At 57.4% G+C, this 20097-nt stretch overlaps 1 protein-coding gene across 1 annotated transcript; it reads right to left on the reverse strand.

The window, feature by feature from the left end:
* On the reverse strand, positions 1-19458 carry Ssc5d (scavenger receptor cysteine rich family member with 5 domains; the record flags this gene model as incomplete). The annotated part of the gene is made up of 12 exons (XM_071604907.1): positions 1-1418; positions 3886-4050; positions 9922-10068; positions 10273-10587; positions 10664-11260; positions 12718-13035; positions 16282-16458; positions 17004-17321; positions 17704-18012; positions 18269-18379; positions 18567-18680; positions 18969-19458. Coding segments are annotated over 12 exons (4413 nt in total), but the record flags the coding sequence as incomplete, so codon positions are not given.
* Positions 19459-20097: the final 639 nt, after the last annotated feature.

A 20097-nucleotide genomic window follows, 5' to 3' on the forward strand; every position in this document is an offset into this window, starting at 1 on the left:
TTTTCATCAGAGGCTTGGCTTTCTTTGGTTTGAGAGTACATTAAGCTCCCCAAATCCTGGACAGGGTCACACATCTCCCCTCAGAGGTCTCTCCTCCTCCTCTGGCGTGGTGGTAGTGGGCACAGGTGTGCTGGGGGGCCAGGCCACCTCTGCCAGTCTCTTCACAGCCTCCCCCAGGTGCCCCAGCCCCTGGGCGGCCTCTGCCAACTGGGCCAGCCCCAGCTCCAGGGCTCGGCGCTCCTGACGGTCTTGTTCCAGGACCTGGGTCAGCCTCTGCAGCTGGTCACCCACGGCCCTCACAGCGTCCACCAGCTCCACCAAGGCAGGTGGCTCACAAGCCATGACTCTTACAGGTGGTGCCGGGGACAGGCACGGGCCCAGGGGACCTGGGATCTGGCCAGGGGCTGGGCCCAGGACAAGGGGATCAGGGGGTGGTTGGTCCAAGGGGCGAGCCCTGGGAGGCAGGTGGAGGTCAGGAGTTACTGTGGGGTCAGAGGCTGAGTGTGGGGTGTGGGCAGGTGGAGGGGTTGACCTGGGGGTCTGGCTTCTGGGTGGCTTGAAGCCCTCCGTGGATAGTGGGTCCACGCTGGGCGCCGGAGAGGCCCTAGAGCGGCTGGACCCGGAGGCTGGGGAGGGGTCCAGGCTTAGTACCTGGAGTGTGGGCGTGTGAGGGGTCCCCACTGCAGTCAGCTGGGGGTGCAAGCTGGGCTTGTCCTTTGGTGCCAGAGTGGGAGAAGGGAGTTCTGTCCCCAGGGAGGCTGGAAGGGACTTGGTGGAGAGGGCTGGAGTAGAGACGGGGTCAGCAGTCCTACTAGGGTGAATGGTGGCAGCAGGCTCAGCTGTCACGGTAGGTGGAGAGGCCGTGGTGGGGTGAGGGGTCATGGTGAGGTCAAGGGTCATAGGAGGAGGAGGCACTGTGGTGGGGTGAAGGGAGGTAGTGGGGTGGGTGGTGGCGCGAGGGGTCGTGGTGGGGTGTGTGGTCACAGTGGGGCCAGGGCTTGTGGAGGGGTCTGAGGATCCAGAAGGTTCTGGGGCTGTCTTGGGGTAAGAAGCTGTCTCCATGTTTGGGGTAGTGACAGATTCTGGGGTCAGCCCTGATGGCGTGGAGGGGCCAGAGGTCGGCTCTCGGGGCGAGGTGGACGATGGCATGGAGGAGAGCGCCCGGGTCACAGCCGGAACCACACTGGAGTCAGCGGTGGACGGAGCAAGGTCAGCTGTTGTCAAGGAGGGCAGGGCTGGGGTGGGTGGAGGAGTGTCAGCAGGGTCCGAGGTCACTTCCCGTGGTGCAGCCCAGTCCAGGACGAGCGGATCCGAGGGCCCTGGCGAGGGGGAGGGCGCGTGGGATGGGGTGGGGGCCGCTGTGCGGGCTGCGCTGGGCTGCGACAGTCGGCGCCCCGACCCCGGCTTCCTCGGGGAACCTGGAGGAGGCAGGAGGGACAGAGGTCCAGCTGAGGTCAGTCTGCCCCGCCCACCCTGGGTCCCGCACCCTCTCCGGCCAACTGGAGGGCGGGGAGCTCACGACATCACGGGTCACCAGCAGACTTCGCCCGGCCCTAGTGCCCTCCTCCCTCCTCCTCCGAGGCTCCAGACGCCACCTGGCGTCCTCTGTCCTCTGCCTGAGGCAGGAAGTCCCAGCCAGATGTGCTGGACAGAGATGGGCCTGCGGAGGGGGCTGCGGAGGTGCTGAGGAGGGGGCTGGCTGCGGAGGGTGCGGCCTGGGCACAGACACAGGGTGTGGCGCAGGGTGCCTGAGCAGGGAAGCAGGCTGGGAGATGGGAGAGGTGATCTTAGGATTCAAAATAAGTACTTCAAGGCAAAATTTTAAACAAAATCAATGTAGAAAATCCACAATGAGCTAAATAACAAAATTTTAAGGACAGGATCCAACGGGCTGGGTTAAGGGGAGTGGAGCGAGGTGGGCAGGATCCTGTCTTTAGTCAATTCTGGTCTGTACTTCATCGTGGGTCTTTTTCGCATTAATTCTGATTTTTAGCAACACTGTAATAGAGCGGCATTATCTTGATTACTGCGGTTTTTGTGCCCCTTCATTCTGTGCCCAGTGGAGTGAGGGGCTGGCTGCCCCCGGCCTGGCTTCCCCTTCGGGAGAGCTCATCTCCTTCTCACAGAGGCGAGCCGAGGGGCAGAGCACAGGGAACCTGCCCGAGGCGACAGACGCAGTGGGCAGGTTCCGGGGTGAGACCGGAGCCCGGGCAGTTGGCACCCAAGTCTAGGTTTCAGATCTCCCCTTCTCAGTGAGGGGGCTGTTCCACCAGCTGAGCGTCAGAATTCAGTGGCCACTAGCCGCTGGTGGCTGGCGAACACTTGAAATGTGACCAGCATGAATGAGGAACAGCGTGGGTCACTGTTCACCATGTCGCCTGACTTAAATTCCAACAGCTGCCGGTGCTGAACGGCCACCGGAACAGCACCGCTCTGGAGATCCCACCAGGTCCGGGGTCTTGGAGGTGCACCCCTCCCAGGTCCTCTACTAGCGGGCTCCAGAAGCTGAGAAGCCAAGGGCAGGGCCTCTGCCGGCTCTCTCCCCGGCTGGGTGACATGGGCAAGCTCCTTCACTGCTTGAATCTCAGTGTGATCCCCACCCATAAACCAGAGGTGACCAAATCCCTGTAGAGCAGCCACAGGGACCCAGAGGGACGGTGGCTGCGTGAAGCACAGCACAAGTCCCGGCAGGGAACAAGCACTCAGGCTACTGGGGCTGTGTCACGGATGCCTGCCTCAATTCCCCTGGGTTTGGGGAGCGTCACAGGGACTAAGGGAATGACGCACAGGGTGCTCCAACAGCACTCGGCGCGGGTGCACCACTCGTCATTCTAAATGTTTTTAGTCATTATTTCAAGAATCTTGACGTGGCTGTGTACTGCAGCCTCAGACCCTGGGAACGGTGGTGGTCTCAGCTTGTCAGAGCCCAGGTGCAGAGGGCCGTGCTGTGTCATTCCTCTGCAGGAGGCCATCAGCAGAGGCTGGAACCCTCCTGGCCCTTCTCCACCCCATCACCCTCTCCCACAGGTACTTCACCAATGCACTTGACACATGGCCTTAAATACGCCTGTGTCCTCCACAGCACGTTTTGTAAGTGTGTGAGTGTGTATGTGTGTGTGTGTGTGTGTGTATTTTTGTGTTGTGCTTTTAACTTCTGCAAAAAACCATTCAGCTGAAAACCTCCTTCTCTTTCTGACTTCCGCCTTGGTGTAGGCCAGGTCCCGCGGCGCCCAGCGGGCGTGCATCCAGAGCTCCCATCCCGGGCCCACTGCATCGCTCACCCACCTGCACTCTCCTCCACGCCCTGCGAACCCAGAGTTCCCGGACGTCCTCATACCTGCCTCCCTTGGTAAGTCCGTATGAGAATTCCTCTGCGGAACCGTCCTGGGAGTGGGATTTCTGGGTCCCCGTCCATGACCACGTAATTCCACTAAGTGCTTCCAGACTGTTTCTGTCAGGTGGCTGCTCCCGGGCTGCCCTGTTCCCAGGGCTGCTGCCCCACAGCCTGGCTCCCCGTGGGAGCACTCTGCACACAGACTTGCCTCTGCTTTCTCTGGGAGTTACTGGCACTCTCTCATTGGCTGCAGTGACTTGTGGGGTGCAGGCCGCGCCTCCCCCTCAGCCCTGTTGGCATCTGGGGCTGCGTGGCTCTGGCTGAGGGACCGTCCTGTGCCTAACACCACCCCAGCCTCCACTCATGAGGGCCAGCGGCTGGCTCCCTGCTCTGACGTTACCAAATGCACCTGCGGCTGGCTCCCGGGCGCCCTGGTCTGCACAGTGCCTTGGTTTCAGGATGCACTTCTGTTGGGTCTTCCTGGGGCAAGAGCTGGGCTACCACTGGGGGGTCTGGAGCCTACCTCTACCCTCCCTGGGCACGTGCCTCACCTCTGTCCCCAGGGGCCCTTGGAGCTGGAGAGGGCTGGCCTGGGCTCTTGGTGGTGCCAGTGGTTAGAGTGGGTCCAGCTGTGGCTGCAGTGGGAGTCCCCTTGGCCAGGTCCCTTCTGGAAGGTGTGTCCCATGTCCAGGAAGACTTGTCACCATCCTGGTCACCTGAAGAGACAAGAGGAAGAGGGTTGGGTCTGACCTGGCTTTGTGCCCCAACTGTCCCAGCCCAATGCGGGCAGCACCAGGACCCAGAGAGTCCATCACGCAGACTACTCCCCAGTCCTACAGCCACCCTGGTGGCCAAGTGGCACACTCCTGCTACCAGAAACAGAGCCTGTGGCAAAGGCAGCTCACAGAACAAGAGCGCTTGTGGTTCCCATTCCCTGAGTCCCTGGCCGGCCTGCTCTTCCTTTCCCTGGGGAAACCAGTGACTCTGCCCACCAGCCGACACTGTGCTCCCTGGTCTCTTTCTTTTTCCTTTTTTGTTTTTTTAATTTTTTAGTTGTAATGGACACAATACTTTAATTTATTTTTTTGTGGTGCAGAGGACTGAACCCGTGCCTCACCTGTGCTAGGCAAGCGCTCTGCCTCTGAGCCACGACCCAGCCCTCCCTAGGTTTTCTGGCCAGATACACTTGGATAGTCTGTAGAACAACTTTATATAACAAGTTTATATAAGTTTATCATCAACATAAAATTTCATTTAGGGGAGAATAGAAAGATGATTCAGTCTTCGAACTTTGTTGATCAAAAAGCTTAACACCCTTTTCTTGGGATAGAACCCACAAACATGGCCACTGACTGACCGAAGCGGCACAAGGCATGGTTCTCAGTGCATTCACGAAGCTGTACAGCTACCGTCACGACGAGGGTCAAGTGTTCACCGGCATCAGAAAGGAAGAGCATCCCCCTCGCCTCAACAGAGAGCTCCCTGCCCACTGCTCTAACCACACCCAGACCGACTTCTGTGACCGTGTCCCCCAATTCTGACCTTAGAGGCCTCTTCACACCATGGATCCTGCCAGGCCCCTCCCAGGCTTAGCTTTCCCACGAGTCCCCACGGTCCACTGTGAAGTCCACAGAAGCTGCCCTGCCGGCCCCTGGGCATCAGTCCCCAGTCCCCCAGTGCTCTGCAGGAACTCCCTTCCGCCCACTTCCAGTGAGGGGCCTGCTAACACCCTCTCCCCTCCACACTCAAAACCAGGCAGAAGGGCAGGGCCCAGGGCCCCGGCACTTAGACATGATCACTTTGCTCTCTAGCTGCGCCCCTGCAGAAACCTCTGCTACACTGATGTGCTACGTGCCCAAAGAACAGGGTCCACTTCCACCCGAGGCCAGTGTCACGGTCGCCCAGCCACGTCTTCAGGTTATTAATCACTTTCCCCCCTTTTTTGGTACTGGGGATGGAGCCAGGGCCCCTCCCGTGCTCGGCAAGCGCTCCACCACTGAGCCCCAACCCAGCCCTCACAACTCCCTTTTTAAATTTTGTTGAGACAGCGTCGCACTGAGTCGCCCAGGCTGGCGTCGAACTTGTGATCCTCCTGCCTCAGCTTCCCGAGTCACTGGGGTCACAGCCACCGAGTCTGCTCCATTCTTAATCAGCTACAGTTCTCTCTACATTAACACCAAGGGGATGGCTCTGAGATCCTACAGGAAGGCACACTCCTAGGGAACTTGAGACCCATTAGCAGCGCTAGCGATTTAAGAAATGATGAAAGAAAAAGAGGGAAAACAGTCCATTTTCGTGAACTGTTAAAGATTTTCCGAGAGGGTGGACTTTCGGAGGACTCCTCTAGGAACAAACTCCAAGCTGACCACCTATTGGAACGCGGCCACCGACTGCAGACGCGCCCTGTGCACCCGGCGAGTGCTGAGAGGTCACTACATGCTCACCGTCCGTGGGTGTGGCTGGATTTCATTAAGATATACTTTTTAAGTGTTTTTTAAAAGAAGGACCAGTACACAGTTACGTCCTTCCCTTCTCCAGAGGGAGCTGCGGCGGGACGTGGCTGTCACTCTCACGCAGGTGCTCACACTTGCTGCCACAGAGGGCGACGGCTCCCGGTGTCAGAACAGCACCTGCCACTGCGCTCACCACTTGGAACTTGTTTTCATTCAACCTCGTGTTGACTGTGACTGCCCGCTATGTCCCTAACTGGTTGGGTAAGCAAGTAACTTCTCTGTGACCCAGTGTCCTCATCTGTAAAGTGGGTATCCTCAGGATGTCCACGTCATGGGGTCACAGAGCTGGGCACAGGATATGCTGTTCTTCACCCTGAAGTAATGTAACTCTGGTTCATTCTTTTTAAACCTGTGTAATATTCCACACTGAACAAACAACCAGTGACCTGCCCACCAGACAGATCTGCCCTGGGACTCCTGCTAAAAGGAGCTGCACAGGTGGCTGGGGAACTCTGCCTTGCCTCAGGCTTGGCCCTGACACAGGATTGCTGTGTGGGCAGCAGGGGCTTCCCCTGGGCATCACCAGGCTGCTGTCCAGGGGGGTGCCAATCCTCGCTCCCACCTGTACCCCACATCCTTGGTACTGTCAGAGGGTTTGATTTTTGTTGGTCTTGTGCGGAGGGAGTGATTGGGAAGCTTCTGAATTGCCACAGATAACTCCACTGAAGCTCAGAGAGTTCGAGGAACATTACCACAGTCACACAGCTCAGTGCCATGTCAGGCTTCAGGCCCAGGCGTCTCCCCTGTTCTGAATGGGTCCTCTTTCCCTCTGGGCACAGACCCCCAAGCCTCACCCCACTCCTGATTTAGCTCAAAGACCTCCCCAATTCCTCCCTGGATGAGGTTCTCCCCCCTCCACGCTCCCTGGATTCTTCAGGACTGACTCTGTCCTTACCAGACTCCATGTTGTGGAGTAAACTCGAGTTTTTACCTAAGCCCTGCCTTTTGCTATTCTGACATCTCTCTACCCCAATCTCCTTACCTGCAAAACGGGGCCAAGGACAGTAGTTACCTCCTAACGTTGCACTAGGAGGAAGGAATTAAACCCGGTCAGCATCATGTACTCAGCACGACTGCTATGATGTGATCTAACACCTAAACTTGATCTTGCTTTTAATCTCGGACCCTCTTCTCTCTGCATGACCTCCTGCAGCAATGGCTTAGGACAATATCTCAAATACAGGTCATCCCACCTCCTCAGGGGCAGGTGGCAGGAACTACCATACACACAGCCGTCCGCTGGCCTGGCCTCTTCACTTCTCGGCCCAGACGCTCCTCTGAGCTGCAACACTGATGTCTCCTGACATTCCCACCCTGGCTGCTGTGCACCCGCCCCACACTGCAGATGGGTCCCGCCACCTCCTGGCCTCCCCTAACCCCTGACCTGGCCTTCAAGCCAGCCGAGGAGCTTCCCACCGGTCCCTCCCTGGAGCCCCTCACCCGGAGAGCTGCATGGCTTTCTCCCACTCTCCCTCAAGGTCTTTGTGCAAATGGCACCTTCTGAGGTGTCTCTTGACTGCTCTGTTTCAAAGCACAACCTCAGGACCTCTCCAGCCTCTGCTGTGTTCCTCACCGCTGTGTTCCCAGGGACTGGTCCACAACCTGACACACAGTTGGCCTCTGACATGAATTAACGTCGGCCTCCAAAAGCCATCAGCCAGGAAGCTCCAAGACATGCGGCTATGTGCAATTGGAAGTGGAACTCCAACTCCGCAGCCTCCAGTGTCATCCCCGCACACTCCTCTGGGCTTACACTGCAGACTCTCCTCCACTCACTCATTCAACCTTAAGTAGAAAGAGTTCCAAGCCCCATCCTAGACCCAAACACGGTAGGCAGAATAACGCCCCCACCTCCAAAAATACCATCCCCTAATCTACAAAACCTGTGAATATGGCAAAAGGGACTATATGTACAGACCTGATAAGAAACTTGAGAGGGACTGAGAGGTGGGGTGGGGCATGGAGGAAATGACAGGCATGAATTCGTATCTAATATGGTTAAGGACCCCGACCTTGGGTGGGAGATTATTCTGGGCCCAAACTAATCATACAAATCCCTAAAATCAGGGAAGCTGTGAAGCCAGAGTGACAAGGCTGTAAAGACAGAGAGCCTCAGAGAGATGCCATATTACTGACTCTGAAGGTGGAGGAAGGGGCGGGGAGGCCAGGAGCTGCAAAGTGGGGGGGGGGGCGGTTCTCCCTTGGGGCTTCCTGAAGGGAGCAGCCCTGCAGGTATTCTGATCTTAGCCCAGTGAGACCGATGCCTGACTGCTGACCTACAAAACTGCAGGAAAATAAGTTCATGTTGTTTTAAGTCATTAAATTCGTATTATGGCAGCAATAGAGATGGATACAGATCCTTTATAGTTTAAAATCTGGCTAAGATTGACAGCCTCGATGCAAATATCGAGCAATGCAAACTTCTTCCCTCTGGCCTTTGCTCCTCTGAGAATTCCCTCCTGCTCTTTTCTGCTGGTGAAAGAATACCACCACCTCTATGAGGTTTTCCTTGATTCTACTACTAAAAATAATCACTCCATCCCTGGGATACTACAGTTGCTGGAAATTTCCAGTAAATAACTGTAACAACCATCGATTTGTGGTTTGAAGCAATTTCACACACATTTTGCTCTTTGGATTGGGAACTGTTGTCTCCCATCAGTTCTGGTCCCGTGGAGCCTAGATTGGCAGCTGGTGGGGGAGACGGACGCCAGAACTCCAGCTTCTAACTAAGTAGCATAGATCCTTCCCAATCCAATGAGCAAGATGTGTCAAGTTTTTTTAAAGCTGATTCCCATCAGGGCTTCTGCGTTAGAGATGAACCTCCCGATCCTTTCTTTTCCCTATCCGAAACATGGGGTTAGCAACAGGCCTTACACCACCTGGTTGCTGGAATCGTGCCTGTCCAGCAGAGACAGCGAGCTCTCGTTGAGGTTTTCCAACAACTCTGGAACCCAAGTTCCCACCGCCAGAGGAAGAAATGAGGGCTCAAAGAGAGGTCATTTTTGCACTGCTACTGAAGATACGAATTCATGCCTGTCGTTTCCTCCACGCCCCACCCCACCTCTCAGTCCCTCTCAAGTTTCTTATCAGGTCTGTACACGAGACTGTAGATTTCCCTTGCGCAGTCGGTAGCTCTGCGTTACTTGCGCTGCGGGGTCTAGCTGGGGAAGGCCGCCTCTGCAGGGCAGGTGCCCCGCAAGTGGCCGTCTCTGCCACGAGGGGGCGCTACAGGCCAGGGAGGCCGCACCAGGTTGCAGGGCACAGGGCGATGAAACCCTGGCCACACCTGAAGGAGGAGCAGCACTGCTGGCAGCTCCAGTTTCCGGCTTGGGAAGCGGGACGGGCAGTCCTACTCTCTGCCTGAGCCCCCCACCCGAGTCACGGCGCCCCCAGGGCCAGGTCCCTTCCTCTCTCCCTCTGGGGCAGGCTACAGGGTTCCAGGCACCTTCGGCGCTTCATCCCACCTCCATCGCCGTAGCAGTGGGCCATCCAACCAATCAGGACACGCAGCGCCCTGTGACGTCACGAGGCGCCAGGAACGCCTGCCCACCGCGTGCGCATGCGTGCTGGGCGCCGGAGAAAGGCGGGAAAGAACGCCAGCGGCCGGGCGCTCCGGAGGGGGCATGCTGGACCACAGAGGCGGGAAGCCGGCCGAGCAGGGCGGAGGAGGACAGAGGGAAGCGGCAGGGCGGAAGACGCAGCGGGACGGCGGGAGGCGGGAAGGGGGCGGCGGGGGCCGACGCCAGGCGGGAGCGCGCGGCGGGAGGAGGAGGGCGGCGTGGTGCCGCGGCCTCGGGGCGGGGCGGACGAGGACCCCACGGAGGCTCTGGGGCCTGCTGCCGTGGCCCTGCGGGTTCCCGGATCGATCGTGGGCTCGGGGCCTGCTGGGCAGTGTGATCCCAGGGCCTCGGGGCGTCGCCGCTAGCCGGCCCTGGAGGGGGCTCCCCTGGGCCCCGGGAGGCCTGTCCAGGGTCCCAGAGGCCCGGGCCAGCTCACTTGGGTCCTTCTGGAACCCGGCAGGGAGGGGAGCAGAGGTTTCCTGAGGCCCCTGGCCGCCCTGCCCGGCCTCACCTGGGTCTGGAAGTCGCTGGGTGGCTGGAGAGGGGCCCCAGGGACGCGTGCGTTCAGACCCCACTGCTGTAGTGGTCTCTGTGGCCAGGTCCTCTCCCGAAGTGGGGTCCCAGGTCCAGGGAGGATAGTCGTCATCGTCTGTGTAGCCTTGGGAGAAAGTGGGCAGCAGTTGACGCAGCTCCCTGTCGCCGAGGTCCTCGCCACTGCTTCCTGCTCCTCTGGAGTCTCCTGGAGCCTGTTGGTGCCCCAGCCCTGACCCCTCTGATCCAGGTCCTCTGATTGCACCCTGGTGCCGTCACCCTGCCCGCCCCCCACTGCCTTGGCCGCCTCCCCTTGGGAGACTGCACCTACCAGTGCAGGTGAGCCCCACGTCTTCTTCATGGTCACAGTTGTGCTTCCCCCACAGCCCCGAGGGGCAGTCACTTAGCGAAGTCTCAGTCCCTTTACAGCCCATGTCATCCAACCAGATGGGCCCAGTCCCAGGGCCATAGTGAGTTTTGCCCACTCGGGGCCGGACCTTTCCACAACCCAGTTCCCAGCAGGCCACAGTGCCATCCCTCAGGTCCCAGTTGTCATCACAGACTGTCCCCCAGCGTCCAGCATGCCATACTTCTAGCCGGCCAGCACACCTGTTGGGTCCATCAGCCAGACGAACCCGGAAGGGGCCTGTGGGTAGAAGGCCCTAGGGTCAGGAGGCAGGGGCAGCCCATCTGTGTTCCCCACTCCTTCCTCCACCACTCACCTGGTTCCCCGAGGGTGCTAGCAGTGGGGGAGGGGACTGAGTTCTTGGATGGCTCTGGAGATCCTTCTGGGATCTCAGCAGATGTCTCTGGGGAGGCCTGGGGGATTTGCCCGGCAGTGGCCTCAGAGGTAGTGTCTCGAGGGCTTTGTGTGGACAGCATTGCCACAGTCTTTGAGGTCCTTTCCCTGGGCACCTGAGGAGTCAGCACTCCAGTGGTATGTGAAGTCAGTCTGTGGGGATCCTCAGAGATCGGCCTTTTTGGCTCAGAAGTTCGTCTGGGGGAGGCTTCAGTGGTCAGGACTGTGGTCTGGGCGGTTAGTTCTCTGGGGGTTGGGGTGCTCAGACCCCTAGAGGGTTTAGTGGTTGGCATCCCAGGAGGTTGAGTGGTTGGTCTCTTTGGAATTTTGGTCACCCACTTCTTAGTACTCTTGGGCATTTTCCCTGGGGCCTTAGTGGTTTTCTCCAGCACACTGGAGGTCAGACTTGCAGAGGGCTTGGTGACAAGCTCTCCTGGGAGCCAGGCATCCTGATCTCTCCCCAGCCCAGGGAGCCAGCTCCAACTGAAAGGATCTGAGATGGTGTCCAGGCCAGGGGTCCCTAGAAGACAGGTGGAAAGGAAAGAGAAGATCAGAGACCATGAGGAGCATATCATCTGTTCAGGTCCCTCCTCTATCTGGTCACCTAGTTCCCGTTTGTTCGTTGATTCTTTCATTCTAGAGGTATGTATTGAGCACTTCCTGTGAGCCACACACTATGTCAGACCCTGGGGGTACTGTGGTGAGCCAACCCAATACCATCTCCTGCTTTCTTGGCACTTACAGTCTGGATGTGATGAACCTCTCCAACTCCTCAGCCTCTGCTCTGAATCAAGGCCTAAATTTCTGGGCCTTCTGAGGGTTTTCTCTACCTCCCTGGCAATTCTTACCAACCATCAGGGTGGCATCAGGTCTGAGAGGCCACTCCCTGGCTTCAGATTCTTCTGTGGCTCCCATGGCACTCAGGAAGAGAGTGGAGGAAAGGGCCGAGTAGCAGTGGAGTTGTGACTCCATCACTACTCATCTCACATCTTTTTGATAGCATATGTATACAGTCAGGAATTAACTGCCTGAAGAAAGCCTTGGCCCTTGGCCCCTGGCTACTGGGAGATGACTTCTAAACCCTCAAATCATCTTGCCCAATGGAAGAGTCGGCCATGCTAGATGGTCTGTGCTGACCAAGTGATTTATGGACTGCCACATAAGCAAGACCAAGCCCTACAAAACCAAGGATATCAAGGCTCAGAGTGCGTCTCTGGTTGGCAGTCCTTCCTGTGTGCAGGGAGAGTTCAGCCTGTGCCCGAGCCCTGCACCACACACCTCTTTCCTTGACTCATTTAAATCCATGTCCTTTCACTGTGATGAGCCATCACCCTGAGTATAAGCCTCTGATTTCTGTGAGTCCTACTGAAGTCCTGGAGCTAAGGATGGCCTTGGGGACCTCCCAACTATGTGTCACATGGGCTTGCAGTGGTTTGTTTGTGCATCTTTCGCTCTCTGAACTGTGAGCTTCTCAAAGACCAGGGCTGTGTCGTCCACTCTGAGGACCCAGCACCTGGCTCAGTGAATGTGGTGAGTGAGCATAGCTGCACGCCTCAAGGTGAGTTGAAGCTGCCCTCACTGTGGCTTCTTGCCATCTCTCCATGCCTCCCTCTCTTTCCACTTCCTTTCATCTGAGGATAAAGCCCTTTTCTTTGTGGGGGGCTGTCTTTGATTTCTGGAACAAGGAAGAGGAAGACATCCCCTGGGTGGGAGTCCTAGCTTTGCCCCTTGGTTGCCATGTGACTTCTAGCAAATTACTTAACCTCCCCATGCTCAGCTTCTTCCTCAGTGAAATGGGCACAACATCCCCTGGTCAGGGAAGTCCACACTACAGTTCGAACGTGGTCACGTGTAGGGAAACACACAGCACAGGGCTGGGGCCTGGGACATGCTCGATCAGTGTCGGTGCCAGGGCAAGTTTCCATTTTCTCCTCCTGGAAGCCTCTTGGAGTCTGGGGGTGGCTATGGCATCCTTACCCGTGCAGATGACCCCGACATCCTCATTGTGAGCGCAGTTGTGCTTCCCCCAGGGAGCAGCAGGGCAGTCAGACAGCGAACTCTCTGTCCCCACACAGCTGACATCATCCAGCCAGATGGGGCCTGCACCCCAGCCAAAGCGGCCCCCAGCAGGGTCTGGCTGCCGAGGCCCCCCGCAGCCCAGCTCTCTGCAGACCACAGCTGAGTCTCGTGTGTCCCAGCTGTCATCACACACTGTCCCCCAGCGCCCATCATGCCACACCTCCAGCCGGCCTGAGCACCTGCTGGGCCCAGCCACCAGCCGCAGCCCAGGGGACCCTGGCATAGAAGAAATGCAAAAACTTAGAGACAGGAAGCTGTCCAGTCCTCCATCTTGGCCTCCACGTGCCGTCCCCTCATTCACCCATCTCTCCTTCCAGATGGGGTGTTTATGGAGGCTCTTCTGTGTTGGCCATACGGCACAGTCAGGCACAGTTGGGTGGTCCCTCGGAAAACTAAAGGTAGAATTACCCTGTGATCCAGAAATTCCACTACTAGGGATATACCCAAGGTCAACTGAAGCAGGTATTCAAACAGGTATGCGAATGTCATGGCAGCACTATTCATAATAACCCAAAGGTGGGAATGACCCAAACGTCCCTCAGTATATGAATGGATACACAAAAAGTGATATTGGTCTTGGCAATGGTTTCATGGATCCAGGCCAAAAGCACAGCCAATAAAAACAAAAATAAGTGAGACTTCATTAAACTAAAATACTTTTGTGCAACAAGGGAAATAATCAACAGGGTGAGAGGGCAGCCTCCATGAGGGGAGGAAATATTGGCAAACTGTCCATCTCATGAGGGGTTAATCTCCAAAACGTGGATATGCCAACAACTCAAGTAAAACATCTCGTAACCTTACATAAAAGAGGCTAAGGACTAGAATAGACATTTCTCCAAACACAATAAATATGAAAAAAAGTTTGTCACTATCCATAAAGGAAATGCAAATTGAAAGTGAAATGAGTCACCACCTTACACCTGTTAGGATGGTTATTACCAAAGGGAAAAAAAAAATCAAAGGGCAACTAGTGTTGGTGAGGATGTAGGGAAATTGGAACCAGCCAGGCACAATGGCACATGCCTGTTACCACAGTGACTTGGAGACTGAGAGGAGGATCAAGTTCAGGGCCAAATTCTGCAACTTAGACCTTGTCTCCAAAAAAATAAAAAAGGCTGGGGATATAGCTTAGTAGTAAAGCACCTCCGGGGTTCACGCTCCAGTATGCCCCCACAAAAGAAACAAACTGGAACCTTGGTACACTTTGGTGGGAACTTCTATGGAAAACAGTATGGAGGTGCCTGGAAAATTAAAAGTAGAACTACTATATCAGCCAAATTATATTGTTGTATTGTCTACATGTATGAATATGCAACAATGAGCCTTACTATCATATACAATTATAATGCACCAATAAAAAATATGGAAAAATAAGTAAAAATAGGACTTCCATATGATCCAGCAATCCCACTTCTGGGCATGTATTCCCCCGAGTTGAAATAATGATCTCAAAGTGATATTAGCAGTCTTAGGTTCAATACAGCACTATTCACAATAAATGAGATGTGGAAACAACCTAAATGTCTATCAGCTGATGAATGGATAAAGAAAATGTGGTACATAATTATAACAATACCATTCAGCCCTTAAAAGAAGGAAATCTTGTCATTTTTGACAATGTGGATGAACCTTGAGGATATTGTATATGTGAAATAAACCAGTCACAGAAAAATGAATGGTATGTGATTCTACTTATGAGAATCAAATTCATGGAGATGGAAAGTAGAATGGTGACTACTAGTAGCTGGGCAGAGGGAAGGAGGTTAATATTTCACAGTGACTCAATCTTCATTTGGAATAATGAAGAAGTCTGGGGATGGAGGGTGGTGATAGTTGGTAACAGTATGAACAGTGGGTACCACCCACCTGTGTTCTTAGGAATGCCGGAGTGGTTGATCCTGTTAGGTGTACAGAGCTGCATTACTTAGAAGTGGGGTACATTCTGAGAAGTGTGTCATCAGGCAATGTCACAGAATGTACTTACACAAATTGAAATGGCCACAGCTTCACTAAGTGATAAAATCTTATGGGACCACTGCCGTATATTGGGGTCTGCTATTAACCACAATGTCACCATGTGGTATATGACTATATTATCAGAAGTAAAAAAGGAATACGGGCTCTGGACAAATCTCTGGGTCTTGGCTTTTCCACCTTTCCGCTGTGCTGCCTACTGGGGACGAGGGTTATAACCAGTTGGAAGCACCCCATGAGTTGTAGCACTGCCTGGATTGAGGCAGAGAACTTGGAACAGCCTCTGTAAATTGAAGCCAGTGAGTGCTCGATAAATGTTGGCTATTATTACAGAGGGTAAGGGAGATGAGGCCTCTGGTGCTCTGCCCGCGGTGACAGCCAGTCGCCACCTGTTCAGCCTCTCCCAGCCTTAAGAAAGCCCTATCAGTTGTGCCTTTTTATTTCCGGTATTTCTGAGTCTTTTGTAAACTAAAAACAGGAGTTCTTCACTTGAGCCTGCAAATGCCCAGTGGTGAACTAAAAGGATGAAAACCCTTGGTGTCTCTACCTGCGTTTTGCACCTGTCTCCGTTTTTCTGAATCACCTTGGATTCCAGGAATAACAGGTCTGATCAAACGACATCTTGTGATGAGTCAAAACTACCCCTCAGGCAATAGCCACTTTCTTACCCTTCTGACAAGTCCCTCCTGTCCTGAGACCTGGTCACCCTGACCGCAGTCCAACAGAGGCTCTTGACTGCATGCTTGTGACCCACCTTGTGAATATGACTTGGAAGCTCATGTCAGTACCCTGAAGACAGGGCTAAAGACCCAGGTCCCCCGTCTTCCCGCTCAGCTATGCTGACCAGAGCTCCTTGCCTGCTTTCCACCATTACTTCTGTTTGATTTTTTAGGGTGAGTGGCTTCATTTGACTTGTTGGGGTCCAGTCACTGGATCACCTGCTTACTCCCACAGAATCCACAACAAAGTCCACTGCCCACATTCCTGCTTGCTCCTAACAGACCCTGGTGCTCCTGTGGCCCTGCGTGGCCTGCAGTGCCTCATCCCCCTTGGGAACTGTGCATACCAACTCCTCAGTGGCCACTGACTCCTGGTCTGTGGACCTCACATCCCTGAGTGTCACAGAGCCTGTTTCAAACAACAGCCGTCATCGATACAGCCCTTTCAGTACTTATGGGAAGGACACAGACAAAATCATTCACCCCATTTTCTAAGAACCTGAGCAGCTTCCCGACAAGAAAGCCAAAGGACATTCCTGAGCTAAGCAGAGGACCTGGTGACAGTCCCACAGCCACACCATGTGGCATGAGAAGCCGGGAGCTTGACATAGTGAACTCTCAGGCCACCACCCTCTCTATCCAGGGCCAGCTACAGCAGCCTGGGCCCTTATTCAAACATGGTCATGGATCTTAGGATGGTGTCAGCAGAGGTCCTGAGCAGGAGGACCCCAGGGGACTCCTCGTGCTGGGGCAAGAAGGGACTCACCAGCTTCTGGCCCAGGCTCCCAGGGGGCAGTAGGAGAGGCTGGAGGAGGTGAACCGCCGGCTGTCCCTAGGGTCTGGCCCACCGTGGTGGAAAGTGGCCTGGTTGCCACCTCCCTGGGTGCTGAACTGTTGCTGTCCACGGCAGGGGCCGTGGGGGAGCCGAGGCCAAGGGGCATGCCTGAGGCAGAAGGAAGCCATTACCACCACTCCCGCTTCCAGACGTCCCCACCCAAGCCTCCCGTCTCTGAGTCCCAGACCTGGGGAGAGAAGCTGTGGGTAGGAGTAAGGGAACAGAGAAGGCAGGAAGTGGAGATAGCCTGGTGGTGATGGGAAGAGGGAAGCTGCTTCTGTGGGGGCAGGAGGCAGGGCGGGGAGGGCCGCCCAGGCTGAGGCTCAGCCTCCGCACTGCTGGCATTGGGGGATGGATCATTCTCTCTGGGTTTGGGTTGAAGTGTCTATTGCACTACAGGATGTTAAGCAGTGTCCAGCCTCTGTCCACCTCCAGTAGCACCACCTCCAGTTGTGACTACCAGAACTGGCTCCAGACTGCCCGGTGCCCCCTACGGGAGCAAAACAGCCCCCAGTTGAAAACCTTGCTGTAGAATGGGCTAGAGGATTGAGGGAAGTGGGAGGTTGGACAGAGCGACTGAATGCAGAGGGACAACTGCACCCCCACTTCCTGCCCAGTGCCTGCCCTCCCCGGGTCCCCCTCGAGCCCCTCACCATCACACACGGCCCCAGCGTCCTCCCGGTGGTGACAGTCATGCTGGCCCCAGGGCCTGGCTGGGCAGAACCTCAAGGCTGTCTCATTTCCCCGACAGCGCAGGTCATCCAGGGTGATGGGGCCAGTCCCCTCTCCAAAGAAGGCACCCCCGGGGGCGGCCAGTGCCCCCCCACAGCCCAGCTCCCTGCAGGCCACAGCAGCATCCCGAAGGTCCCAGGCGTCATCACACACTGACCCCCAGCGCCCACCATGCCAGACCTCCAGGCGGCCAGCACAGCCGTGGGGGCCATCGGCCAGGCGCAGCCGGGGGGCGGGTCCTGGATAGCAGGAAAGGAGGTCAAGAAGACAGGAAGCTAGGATGGACGAGGGACCACCAAGTTCTGATGGGAAACTAAGGGGCAAGGGAGGGCAGGAGGGAGGGCAGGAGGGCAGTCCTGCACAGCTCCTTGGTGTCCGCCTTCTCCGGGTTCCGTCACAGGTCCCAGAGGGGAGTGGCCTCCAGGAGACAGCTGGACACTATGTTGGGTGGGGGTAGGGTGCTGCCCTGGCCCTTCAGCTGTCCCTCCCATTTCCCCAGGAGAGTGGCTGCAATGCAGAGGGACAGACCTGGGGCCAGGCTCTTGGCAGCTTCCTAGAAGCAGGCAGAGGGAGCTGGGGTCTGAGGAAGGTGGGGACAGGACAGCCCTAGCCCCAGCGTACCAGTGCAGACCAGACCAGCATCCTCACTGTGGTCACAGTTGCTCCGGCCCCAGGGGCTTCGGGGACAGTCCCGGAGGGCCCGCTCTCCTCCTCCACACCCCACATCGTCCATCCACACGGGCCCCGCACCAGGCCCAAATCTGGAGCCCCCGGGGGCGGCCAGCGCCCCCCCGCAGCCCAGCTCCCGGCAGGCCACAGCAGCATCCCGAAGGTCCCATCCATCGTCACACACGGTGCCCCAGCGCCCGCCATGCCAGACCTCCAGGCGGCCGGCACAGCCGTGGGGGCCTGAAACCAGGCGCAGCCGCTCTGGGTAAGGACAGACCAAGAGGGAGAGGGACAGTGAGGGGCTCCTCTGACTGCAGCCTGGGGGAAGCAGATCCAAGCCCCCTCCTCGGTAAGCCTGGGGGCATCTCCAACAGGGGAGGGCGGGCGGAAAGGGGAGGCCAGGCCTGTGCAGGTGCAGTGAACACGGGGGCGGTGGAGGCCAGGGGCGGGGCTGGAGGGTCCTCAGTCTAGCCAGGTCTCAGAGCATCCGGATGTTGGGGGGTCTGGAGGGGCTTACCTTGGCGTGGGGCTCCAGTCAGCAAAGGCGCCCGGGTGGACTTGGCTGGCTTGGGTGGCCGGAGGCTCTTCTTCCGGGGGCCATTCTGGGGGATCCCAGCTGGGCGAGGGACTAGGAGAGGACACAGGAGGACAGGTGCTGAGCTGTCCATCCTTCCTGTCCCCAGGGGGCCAGCACTCCCTTCCTGAGGACCTAAAGTGACAAAGTGCTCCTGGGTTGTGCCAGGGGACCTTGGTACTGGCTGAAATGGGAGCAGGGGCACAGGATGGGCACGCACAGCCTCAGCCTTGGGGCTCACCCTGGGTCACGGGGGGCTCCTCAGAGCCGGGGCGCAGCCCCCCAGACAGCTCTGGCCACAGACCTCCATCTGGGGGGGAAGCGGAGTCGTCCCTGGAGGTCGCCACTCGCTGGCCTATGGGAGAGGACAGAAGCTGTGAAGGGGTGGGGGAGCAGAGGCCACTTGCCCCATGGGACAGGGCCCCGCATGCCCTGGTGTCCTGGGGCTCAGAAGTAAATGCTCGTCAGCTGAGGGTCCCAGAAGGAAGGAGACACATGGCGCTAGGGCGGTCTCGTGGCTCTAGGGAGGCCAGGGGTCAGGTTCTGCAGGACGGCCCGTCAGCTCAGACATCCGGGGGTGCAGGACTCGGGCCCCTGGGCCATCTCAAAAGAGCTGCCCATAACGGAAGAGCGGTTCCCTCACCTGCACAGACGACGCCGGCGTCCTCCTCGTGAGAACAGATGTGGGCCTTCCAGCCCCGGTGGGGACAGAGGCCCAGCTGCCCCTCGCTGCCCCGGCAGGCCAGCTCGCTGAGCCACACAGGCCCTGCGCCCTCCCCGAAGAAGGCGCCCCCGGGGGCGGCCAGCGACCCCCCGCAGCCCAGCTCCCGGCAGGCCACAGCAGCATCCCGAAGGTCCCATCCATCGTCACACACGGTGCCCCAGCGCCCGCCATGCCAGACCTCCAGGCGGCCGGCACAGCCGTGGGGACCGTCAGCCAGGCGCAGCCGCTCTGGGGGCAGAGGGAAGGCTGTGACTCCTACCAAGGAGGCCACAAGGCAGGACCAGAGTGAGGCAGGCCCGGGGACTACCCCACAGGGCCCATCAGGAGACCAGCTGCTGCCCGGGACCCTCCTCGTGGACTCCTGGGTACTCAGACAAAGGCACCTGAGGCGCTGGTCCCTGGGGCCTGGTCAGTCAGAGTGCAGTGGGGGTGGCCAGGGACCCAGCAGGAGGGCGAGACAGATGGGGAGGCTTCTCGCTGGGCGAGGCCAGAGGCCAGCAGACGGGAGGAGAGTTGGGAACTTACCAACAGCCTGGATCCCCACCAGTGCTGCTGCAGGGGGGTGGACAGAACAGAGTGAGGGACAGGCCCGGCCCTTCCCCAGCCTACACACACCAAGACACACCAAGACACACCCAGGCTTCTCACACCTCCGAACCAGACACCCTGCTGCTGGGAAGTGGACTGGGCAGAGACTGGGACAAGACAAGAGGTCCCTGTGGCGGGTGGAGCCCCAGATGCCTGGTTCCTGAAGTCAGGCCTGGGACCAGGGGCGGGTGATCCCCCACCAGGTCAGGGCTAGGGCATGGGGGTGGGGGGCAGGTCCCTTGGGTTGCTGAGGGTGGGACAGGACATGCAGAGGGCTGGTTCCCTGCGGGGCTAGGCAGCCAGATGCCAGGGTAACCCAAAGCACCAGGACTGGGCGCTGGACTTCTCGGTCCCTAATCTGGATGCGCTAAGGGGTCAGAGGTGGGCCCAGGCCCTGTGAGTCCCCCGGGAGAATAGGTCACTCACCAAGGAGACAGGCCAAGACCTTCATGTTTGCAGA

This window comes from Marmota flaviventris, chromosome 18, assembly GCF_047511675.1.
Source record: "Marmota flaviventris isolate mMarFla1 chromosome 18, mMarFla1.hap1, whole genome shotgun sequence".
NCBI lineage: Eukaryota > Metazoa > Chordata > Mammalia > Rodentia > Sciuridae > Marmota > Marmota flaviventris.